Raw genomic sequence first — 11,419 nt, forward strand, 5'->3', positions numbered from 1 at the left:
CGGCGATTGGCTCTGCTGTGTCCCTCGCCCTTTGCCCCGCCGGCGGGGCTGGGGCCGCTGGGCGTGGGGAGGTGCAGGGGCCGATTATGGACGGGGCAGAAGCTGCTGCGCCGGCGGCCGAGGAGAAGGCGGGGGAAGAGGAGGAGGATGACTTGGGTTACCGGCTTTTCCCGGACCGCAACAAAAAGCCGCAGAGCTTCCTGGTCCGCAGCCTCTTCACGTTCCACAACAAGTGCCAGCTGATGCTGAGGATGACCCTGGACACGAGTAAGCGCTTCCCGGCAGGCCCGGGCCCGGCCCTGGCGTAGCGGAGGGCGCCCCGAGTGCAACTGGGGACATCCGTGCGCCCCGCTGGAACGGTTTGGCCGTGGCTTGCGTGGTGACCTTGGGCCCTGGCGCCTCCGGGAACCGCTGCGGGGGCTGGAGCTGCTCCCCTGCTGCTGCCCACCCTCCGGCCCAGGGCTCACTGCCCACGACCCTCCGGGGCGGCCGGATGGGGCTGCTGCTTGAGGGTTTGGTTAAGACAAAGGAAATATAAATATAACACAAAAAGTAGTTGTGAGCTTTTTTTCTTTTTTCTATCAGCAGGTCCTCTCCTTTTTGTCATGAAAATTTGAGTGAATCTAGTGTTTTTTATTTCATTTGTTTCTTTTTCATTACATTATGTTGACTGCGAAGGTTACTCAAGACATTTGTCACAGTAAGCCACTCTGTTAATGCCTACTAATAAACTAACATCAGACTGACTTGTCTTTGTATTTGAATTATAGATGACTTTCAAAACCATTGTCTAGAGAAATTTATTGCAGCAATGTTTTTCTAGATCCCTATGCTCAACTTCTTCTTGAGGCTATGAAGCAGTCTGGTTGGTATGTAAACTAATTTATTGTGTTCTATGTAGTGGCAACACTATTACATGGAGTTACTCGTCTTTTTCAAATTCTTCCCTATAACTTTGTTTGCTTGGGCCTTTCAGCACTGTCTTCAATGACCGGCACTTTTCTTGTGAAAACTGTGATGGCTGTGTCAGTGGAGGTTTTGATTCTGCTACATCTCAGGTAGGCACTGCACATCTTTCGAAGGACTACAGTTTTTAGTGTTTTGTTACTAGTATTAAATTTACTAATGCTGATATCTAAGTTAAAGTCATTAAAACAAGATAAATGAAAGATGCTCCATGGTACCACTGCAGAATTACAAGGCTGTTAACCTTGAAAAATGCTAATCTGAAGAGCCTAAATGCTGTAGGTGATATGTGCTGAGTCTCTGAGAAGTAAGGGAGATGCTGAAACTTGGTGAAAAGGCAACCTTTATCTTTTGTTCTACAGATTGTTCTGTGTCAGAACAACATTCGCCAACAATCCCATATGAACCGAGTGGTCACACATGAATTGATACATGCTTTTGATCACTGCCGCGCACATGTTGACTGGTTTAAAAATGTCAAACATTTGGCATGTTCAGAGGTAAGTTAAAATACCTCTAATGTTGTCGTTATATTAAGTACTGCTGATTATTTGATACTTTATGTTTAAATAGTCATGCTGTTACTCAGACTTCATTTGGTTTAATCCTGTTAATACATTTTGTCCTTTCTGTTAAGTCAACCTGAGCAGTTTAATTCAGAAAACAAATATTTAGTTTTCACAGATATTAATAAGACAGTGTCATACAAAGTAGAATGTGATCACTGTGCGTTTGATCATAACAAAAAGTGGATATTAACAAATGAGAGTAGTTAGAGGTAAAAACGCATTCACACATTAATCAAAAGTTTACCGGGTTCTTTTTCTCTCCTACAAATCTTAGTATAGTGGGTAGCTATCACAGCAGTACAGTAACCTTTTTGTTTAGTTTTTTTTTTTGCTAACAACAGACTTGTCTTTTCCTATAACATACATTTTTGATTATTGTGGTGTTGCTATTATAATAGTATAGTTATAACTCCATGTCCATTACAGCGGACAAAGGAATTTGCTGTTTGAAAAGCCTTAAAATTTGGTGCATTAGGAGGTGAAATTAAACTGAGCACATGCTAGTAAAGATTCTCTTGTGTACACAACTTGTGTGTATTCACATGCTTTTATTTGGTTTCTAATGGAATCCAAATCACTTGGTCACAGAAAAACATCCCCTTATAATTAGTGTTATGGAAGTACATTATTGTGTGAATTAGGTGGCTTTTTAAGTGTTTTTAAAAAATACATAAAATTATATTAAAATGTTACATTAGCTTTGTTTTGTTTTTTTTTTTCTTTTTAGTTGTAGGATTTTTTTCTTTGTTTTTAATGAGAACATATTTGATTCCAGTCTTAAGATGTGCACAGGTTTTGCCTGTAATAGTATGTGAGAGAAGCAAAATTATGAGTTTGGTACAGAAAAAAAATCGGATTTCATAAAAATTTTTAATTAGTTACTTGAATTCATATTTGCTGTGGAAGAGAGACACAGTTACATATTATCTTTATCTTTTTATAGATAAAACTTAATGAAGTAACCTTATGGGGTATCAGTAAAGCCATTCTATATAACTGGGGCCAGGGGGTGGTTGACCTTGGCTTGCTTGGATCCACCAAGCCAATCTGCAACTCTCTCTCCTCAGTAGGACAGGGGAGAAAAATAAGATTAAACAGCTCGTGGATCAAGGTAAGGGCATGGAGGTCATGGATAAAATACACTCAACTTGGAGAAGATGAATGTAATTTATTGCCTATTAATGAGAGAGTAGGGTAGTGAGAAATAAAACTAATACCTTCCCTCCACCTCCCCTTCTTCCTAGGCTCAATTTTGCTGTTTCATTCCTGGCTCTTCTATCTCCTTTCCTTACAAACTGCACAGGAGAGTGAGGGATAGAGAATGTGGTCAGTTCATAACACTTTGTCTCTGCTGCTGCTGCTTCCTCCTTGTGCTGTTTCACAGCTCCAGTGTGAGGTCACTCCTGATCCAGCTTGGGTTCCCCATGGGCCACAGTTCCTGCCAGAAAACCTCTAGGTGGGCTCTCTGTGGGCTGCATTTTCTTTCAGAGCATGTCATAGAATCACAAAGTAGTTTTGGTTGGAAGGGACCTTCAAAAGTCATCTAGTCCCCCGACTCTGCAATGAGCAGGGACACCGCCAACTAGATCAGGTTGCTCAGAGCCACACCCAGCCTGGTCTTGAATATTTCTGGGGATGGGGCATCTACCACCTCTCTGGGCAACCTGTGCCAGTGTTTTACCACCCTCATTATAAAAAGTTTCTTCCTCGTGTCCATCTGCTTTGGCATGGGCTGCTCCTTGGACTGCAGTCAGGATACCTGCTCTGCTGTGTTCTTTCACAGACTGCTGAGAGATGACGTGTGTCACCATGGTCTTCTCCAGAGGCAGCAGGGGAAATCTCTTCTCTGGTGCCTGAACCATTTCCTCCTTCACTGACCTTGGTGTCTGTGGGGCTGTTTGTATCATTTTTTTCTGACCCCTTTCTTTCACAGCTGCCATCTAGTGTTTTTTACCATTTCTTAGATATGTCATTACTGGGGTACCACCATCATCACTGATAAGCTCAGCTTTGACCAGCAGTGGATCCATTTTCAAGCCATCTGGAACTGGCTCTGTCTGACATGGGGGCAGCCCCTTGTCTCTTCTCACAGAAGTCATCCCACCAGGCCCCATGCTGCCAACATCCTGCCACATGAACCCAGTAAAATAATTCAGAATTATTAATGATTATCTATTTTTTTCTGAGCATTTGTACAGTGACATATGTAACATTTAAGCCTCAAACATAAAATTAGAGAAAATCTATAAAACAAGATTGTGCATGTTCTTGCTTTTGTTGAGATTGTTTGCTTCAGTTCTTTGGCACTTACTTTATATAAACATGGTGTTTACAACTTATATTGTTAGCTTTTTAATTCTTCCATTTCATATGTTCCATACATTTATTCTCAATGTGATTCTTAGTTACAGGAAGTCTAGTTTTAGTTACGTTTCCTCACTGAGGGGGCAGGATGTGGTACAGTTTGCAGACGAAAGAAATCACAGTGCACAGGACAAGATAGTTAACAAGCTGAAACATAAATGCTTATTTAAATGTGGCATTTCCTAAAACAGGTGGATTAGTGTTCTTCTGGGTATTGAAGCTGTAGTCTTCAAAAGGTAATTGCCTTTATGACTGATTCTTGTATCAGTTTCTGGTATAAATAGTCTGGGGAGAATATTACTTTCCATGTTCTTTTAGCAGTTCATAGATATATGTATACACATACATACGATCTCTTCTGCTCATTCATTTAAGCTTCGGGAATATGTGAGACTAGATCCCTGGAGAAACGTACAGGTTCTATAGTAATACTTCGCAGTTCATTGAGCCCGAGAGGATAGGTAGGAAGGTTAATATGTATTTAATAAGCACATGTGGCCCTGGGAATATTCTCTACCAGCAGCTTCCAGAATGATAGTGAAGAAAAAGATTTCTTACAGCTTTCTTCATTGTGTGTTTCCATGTGGTTTTCTGATTGTGTGCCTTTTTTTCTCAATAGATTCGAGCTGCTAATCTCAGTGGAGACTGTACACTGATTAATGAAATAGCCAGGTTTAAATTTGGATTAAAAGGACACCATCAGGTAAAGACTGTAGTTGTTGAAGTACATGAGCCATCTTTACTTACTTAATCTCAGCCTTATACACTTTCATAGCTGAAAATATAAGAAGAAGAAGTAGATGCCATGGACTTGCTGCTTCCTCTTAATTAAGCTTTCATAACTTTTAATAATTCATATTAATTTTTTTTTACTATTATTTTTGTTGGAATGAAATTCCTGAATACTTAGTCATATTGTAGAGTGTTACCCTGACAGTGGGTGGTTAGTAAGAACCAAAAATACCCCAGAATTTCCAGGAAATGTAGTGGGAATACCTTACATGCTATTAGTGAGTAAAACTCTAAAAAGTCTTTGAAAACTGAAGGAAGGAGGATGACAAGAGTTCTAAATAACCATGTGTGTTAAGTCTTAAAGGAATTAATTTTTTTTATAGTAATAAAAACTATGGGTTGAGTCCCTGTTAGTTGCTCATGCTAGAGTGGCAGTTAGCTTGTAGCTGGGGATGTTTACATCTTTTTTTTTCATGTTTTAGTAGACAAACCATGTAAGCAAAAGTAGCCGTAAAGAGTGGTATCAGAATGAAGGCCAGTAGAGAGGTCGTTCCTTTGTGTTTTATAGCCTTTCAATTAGAAAAGTACTAACTGGCATTTGTCCGTTTCTCTATTTCTGTCTGGCATATTTTTCTCTTGTGTTCAAGTTAAGTTGTACAAACTCTTGATACCTACAACAAATGCCAAGTTCTATTTTAATTCCTCTTCTAAGGAACATCGATTACTTACCTGACTGGAAAACTAAATCACACAGTTAACACCAGATGGAACAAAAGTGTACTTTAAAGCTTATTACAGGCATTGTTTAACTCTTCTGTAATACAAAATTATTGCATACGTAGTAGGACTTGATACTTGATAAAATCTGAAAAAAAATTTATTTACACTAATACTGACATTTTTCTTTATCTAATTCCCACTTTAGACGTGTGTACGAGACAGAGCAATTCGATCCATTCTGGCTGTTAGAAAAGTTAGCAAGGAAACGGCAGAAAAAGCTGTGGATGAAGTTTTTGATGCCTGCTTCAATGATCTGGAACCTTTTGGAAGAATCCCACACAGTAAAACAGATGCAAAACGTGCTTATAGAGACTTTCAGAACAGAGATCGTTACAATGCTAACTTGTAAAGCAAAAAAACATTAAAAATTACCTTAATATTTGATTGTTCTGTGACATATGGAGTTAAAGTCTGCATGCAAAGTTCTGGTGGAAGGGGTAATTTTATCAAATGCATCAATTGTTTTTGTAAATTTTCCAGGAACCAGCTTCTATGAAAGTAAACAAAGTAAATGAACAAGACTAAAAACTGTTTCCTCACCTGTTATTCTAGCAAGATAATTTAGTACACCAAATGACTTGTTAAATAATGATCTGCACATTTCAATGCACATTTAGTTCTGCTCAGTCTGACTAGGACTTGGTTTCTAGAAGTTTTGTTCTTGCTAAATAAATCTTTTCATAAAATCTTTACATTTCCACTATCTTTGATACACAGTCACAAACCTGATGATCTTCATCATACCATTTTTAAAGATGGACACCTGAACTACAGCTCTCAGGTGTAGGTTTAATAGCTATGTATAACCCAAATTTAATAAACCACCACATTTATTTTTGAGCATCTCCTGAAATTCTTGGAATTCCAGCTCATCTAATCTTAACTTTACAAGTACATAATACCCTTTGGCTTTTTAGGAATTTGACAATTTTGCTTACCAGATCAAACCTGCAAGCTAGATAAGCACTGGTGAGAGTCCATTCACCAGGTTGAGCCGTGCTCAAAACATTGGTGTAGCTTATCGTCTTCTTCCTGTACTTGTTAGGTGGGTCTGAGGAAAGCAAGGAGCTGCTAGCTTCATCCTAAGACTGAGGTAAGTTGTCTCATTTCTCTATTATTTCCAAATATAAGGTATTATAATAATTGTCACGGATCACAGAATGTTAGGGATTGAAAGGGACCTCAAAACATCATCTAGTCCAATCCTCCTGCCAGTGCGGGAACACCTAGATGAGGTTACACAGGAATGCAAGAGAAACACATTTTCTTCTCGTTCTTGAGATTAAAGGTGAGATTCAACCACAGCTGCAGTTCACAAACGTAATGGAGATGTGGCTCCCCAGTCGAAGGTTTGTAGGTATAGCTGCTGTAACAGTTACTGGATCCAGACTCACATGGGAAGTTTAGTTCCACAGAAGATGAAATGGTGCCCTGATTGTTGCTGTTTCATGCAAACTGCAAAACATTTTAGACACAACTGCAGAAACAATTGCTGAGGTTGGATGGGACCTCTGGAGACGCTTGTTACAACCACACAGCACAGAGCAGGATCACCTAAAGCGGGTTGCTGATTAGTGTGCATAGTTGGGTTTTGAGTATTTAGAAGGATGGAGACTACAGCCTGTCAGGATAACTTGTTCCAGCATTTGATCACCCTCGCAGGTTGGTTTGTTTAGGATTTTTTTTCTCCTTATGTGTAAATGGAGTTTCCTGTATTTCAATGTGACAGTTGCCTCGTGTTCTTTCTTTGGGTACCACCAAGAAGACTCTGACTCAGTCTTCTCTACTTCCACCCTTGCTTTATCAGGTATTTGTACACATTGATAAGATCTCCCTGAACTTCCCCTTCTCCAGGATTAAAGGGTCCTAGCCCTCAGTCTTTCTTTGTAGGTCACATGTTCCAATCCATTTATCATCTTTATGACAGTTTGCTGGACTCACTCTACTATGCTCATATCTTGTATTGGGAAGCTTAGAACTGGACCCAGCACTCCAGATGTCTCACCAGTGCTGAGGAGAGTGGAAAATCACCTCCTTTGACCTGCTGGCAACACTCTTCCTTGTTTTTGGCAAGGCTGTGTTACTTTAATACAAGTTGGTGTCCACTAACACTGCCAGGACCTTTACTGCCAAGCTTCTTATCCAGCTAGTTGATCTGTCCGTGTTATGTGCTGGTGCTTGTGGTTATTCCTCCTGAACTGAAGTAGTTGTCAGATCCCTTGGAACTTGCTGGGATTTCTCTTTGCCACCTCGAGGTCTCTGAATGGCAGCACAAAGCTCTAGTGTATCTCCCATGCCCCCCAGTATTGAATTGTCTGTGAACCTGGAGAAGTTGCACTACTCCTGTGTTCCAGGTTGTTACTGAAGAGGTTGAACAGCATTGACCCTGGTACCAATACCTGGAACACATCACTTAAGTGAGTAAGCCCTAGATATGGTTAAAGAATCAAGATGGACTTTGGAACATTTCAGCTGAGTAGTTTGTATACATGCTGTCTGGTGACTTAAAAAGTTTGAAAATATCAATGTGAATTGTTCTGTTTGCTTACCTTAAGTGTCAGAAAACCATTCCAGGCATGTTTTATTTGTTGCTGTAGGTGTAATTATATGTTAAGTACCTGGAACTTGGGCCCTAAACAAGAATCAGCTCATGTTTTGTTCACATTGAGTTCAGTCAGGCAAAAAAACCTGCTTAGCTCTGCTACTTGTTGAGTTTTAAAACTATCTGGAAATAGCAGTAGAGTAACACCAGCTACTTGGAGAGGCGCAAACAGTGTGTAAGGTCACCATGCAAAGTCACGGTTTGAACCCAGAGCTCAGACTTAACCACCTGGAAGAACAGCTGTGTATGTACAGACATTTTCTTTTGTTCTCTGTTTATTATAAAAATGCAAAAGCAGTCCTGGGAGACCTGGACATCCAGGTCCTGATGCCCAGGTTCTCACTCACCCACCCCCAAGAGAATGTCCCTGTCACAGGGCCATAATTTTGTGGTTCTGCTCTTGGCCCTGTGCATTTTGCTTTCCTCAGTTCTCTTTCTCTACAATGTCTGGAAAGAAAGCAAGAAAAATTGTATGAGAGTGGAAGTGATGTCTATAAATATATTGGGAGAGGGAATTTAAGTCGTGGTACAACACCAAACAGTTATAAAATTATCACAGTTAATTTAAATAGGAAATGAGAAGATGATACATAAGCATCTGAAGAGTAAAAGTATTCTAAGTAAGATAGAGGACAAGGAACATGCATTGTTTGTAATAGGGATGAAAAATTTAGTGAAAGGTTTGATCTCAGAATGAAAAACATTAAATCCTTTAGTATTCCAAAATGGATGAACTGAAACTAAATTGCAGTGTGTTCACATTTATTTGCATTTTATTTCTGTTGTAGTAATCCTCCCGTACTTCAGGGTTTCTCCTAATTATTGGCAATGTTTGTAAAGGAAAGAGCTATTCTGCTTCTTTTGTCCTTTCCATCCCCTAAGATGTATGACTTTGGTTTCCAGTTTTTTGCTGCCCTCCCTTGCAGCAGTGGGGAGGCTGCAGTGATAAGCTGAGTACAGTTGAGTTAGTATGATCTGATGGATTTGAGATCTTAAACTCTTTTAGTGCCACCTTGGTGTATTTTACTCACATGTTCAGAGTTAAACTAATCACCAAATTTGAGATCAGAAACAAAATTTTCCTTTATTAATTTGACAGGGATGACATATTTCTTTTCCATTACTCTGTAGTATTAAGAAGACAGAAGAAGTACTCTAAAGGTTTGAAGAAGAGCTACTATAGTTACTGCAACTGTTCTAGTGAAGGAATGAGAAACTGGATAATGTGTGGGTAGGGAAGCAGTTAAATTAAAGGGCTAGCTAAGGTCCATGCCAGTCGCCCATAACATTGAGCAGAGGAAGACATTCACATATAACAATATATAGCATGAGTGGAACATAGCAGTGCCGCTAATGGCTGATGTCTGCATGTGTACTTAGGTGTGAGCAGAGCAGAATTGCCTGGAGGGGACTGTGAATAGTAGGATAAACAGTGTGATATAACATATAAGGACCTAATTAAATGCACATAATAAAGAGCTGTTGATTTGAATTCTTTGAATTTGAGCTGTTGAGCAGCTGGATGTTATTTCGTGCTGTGCAGGCAGCAGTGCACAGCTTTACATTTGCAGCCTGATACTCCTGCTCTGAACAGAGTCCTGCATGACTCAGTGCAGAATTGAACTGAGATAGTGGCAAGGTTGTGTGAGTCTGGCCCTCAGAAATGAGCTCTGACAGGGGCTCTGAAGTAGGCAGTCACACCTGTGCAGTAAGAGCTGCCCTGCACGTCAGAGTGTCAGTAGGAACTTAAGTTTCCTGAGCCCATAGTGACCAAAGAGAAAGGCAGACCTGCAAGGAGAAGCCATCTGAATTGCCCAAATATTTCATGGTAAGTGATGGTACTTCTTGTTGCTGTGTTGAAGCTCATTGTTGTGACCTCAAATGTTTTCTCTTTCCTGACTATGGGACGTGCCAGCTGGGACGTTGGCCTTTTTACTGCAGGTCTAATATTTGTCAACAATGGGAAAGCTTTTATGTTTTGATTCCTTTGTGGCCTGAATTGCTGCTTATGTTCTGGTTGTTGCTGGTGGTGGAGTACTGGACATGATGATCAGTGTTGCCTTCTCCTGTTTGTGTCCCTATATATATTGTGACAATGGGACTGTCAATGTATGAAGCTTTTTCAGGTGATATATAACTGCTGGGTTTAGCTGCTGTGGAGCAGCAGACTCCATGGTGAGACTTGAGCAGGAGTGAGGCACTGAACTGCCTAGGGAAGGTCAGGACATGCACGGATTTCAAGTGCCTAACAGACTCTAAGGCTGGAAGGAGATGGGATGGTCCTCCCAAATACCTCTGAAATTCGGCATCCTCTGAAGTACTCTTGTTTGACTTCAGCTTTGGGCTCCTGCCATCCATCCTTTTATTCCACTTGCCTGTATCCTTTGGATGCGACTGTCATTCTGTAATGTCCTCCTGAGACGTATGCAGTCATGTAATTAATCTCCAGTCCAATGGTCCTGCTCCTAAGTTGTCACTCTAAAATAAGCTGCGTGAAGAAGGTGATAGTGAAGACAACCGCTTCCTGTCCCCTGAGCAGAGGCAGCAGCATGTCACCATTTCCTGAACAGCAGCAAATACTTTGAAAAGATTCAAATATAAACACTGTCCTCACAAAGGACAAAGCCGTGCATCCAAACAGTGCCTGAGGAGTCTGATCAAGCCTGAGTTGTTTGAATTGTTCTGTGCATGTTGGGCTACAGATGGATTGCATTTATTCACAGGTGTAGCATAGTACATACACACAGGTGCCATTGCTTTCGGGGCTAAGCATTAATGCAGATCTCTCAGAAAGTCATCCTCATTGTCTTGGAGGAAGTAAAGTCTTAGCCAAGATTCCCCGAACTTGCACTTTCAATAGTTTTGCAGAATTTCACATGGAGAATTCATAATCTTGTTTTCCTGGGGTAATTCTGTCAGCGACTGATATAATCGCATGGCTGAATAACTGAATAGAAAAATTGATATAATACCCTACATACCTATGGAGAAAATTACACATTGAATTCTAAGCTTCCCATCTTTGATGTAATCTAGATAGACCTACTGGGTTTTTGAAAATCCCCTGAGGATCAGAGGTGCCTTGGAATGGCATAATCTTGCGTGTTAATATTCCCTTAACCTTTACTGTTTTCCAGGTCCCCATTTTAGTCAGTATGATGTGTGATGCTGAGGTTTTTAATAATACTTCCCACAAATATTCTGGCAGATAATTCCTTCCCTTCTTTATACCTCATTAACCAAAGTTCTACTTTAATGAATGTGTGTGTGTGTGTATTTATGTCTTTTGCATTTATATTGCATTTTGACCAACACATTGTTTGAATATATATGGTTGTCTGTTATCTGGGATAAGCTTTGTCAAGTCTATTTAGAAATAGAAAATACAGCAATAAAGTCTAGAATA

The 11,419-nt window shown here is 40.3% G+C and overlaps 1 protein-coding gene across 2 annotated transcripts; it reads left to right on the forward strand.

The window, feature by feature from the left end:
* The first annotated feature begins 79 nt into the window (after nt 1-79).
* On the forward strand, nt 80-6,049 carry ATP23 (ATP23 metallopeptidase and ATP synthase assembly factor homolog). Of its 2 annotated transcripts, none has more exons than XM_080363758.1 (6): nt 80-267; nt 824-869; nt 977-1,058; nt 1,329-1,466; nt 4,519-4,602; nt 5,557-6,049. In XM_080363758.1, exons 1-6 carry the CDS (start codon nt 87-89, stop codon nt 5,758-5,760), a joined length of 735 nt encoding a protein of 244 aa, XP_080219884.1. In that variant the 5' UTR covers nt 80-86; the 3' UTR covers nt 5,761-6,049. The 2 variants fall into 2 exon arrangements, with proteins under 2 accessions (XP_080219884.1, XP_080219885.1); XM_080363759.1 differs by having other exon boundaries at nt 251-267; nt 771-869.
* Nucleotides 6,050-11,419: the final 5,370 nt, after the last annotated feature.

This window comes from Nesoenas mayeri (genome assembly GCF_963082525.1).
Source record: "Nesoenas mayeri genome assembly, chromosome: 1".
Lineage (NCBI taxonomy): Eukaryota > Metazoa > Chordata > Aves > Columbiformes > Columbidae > Nesoenas > Nesoenas mayeri.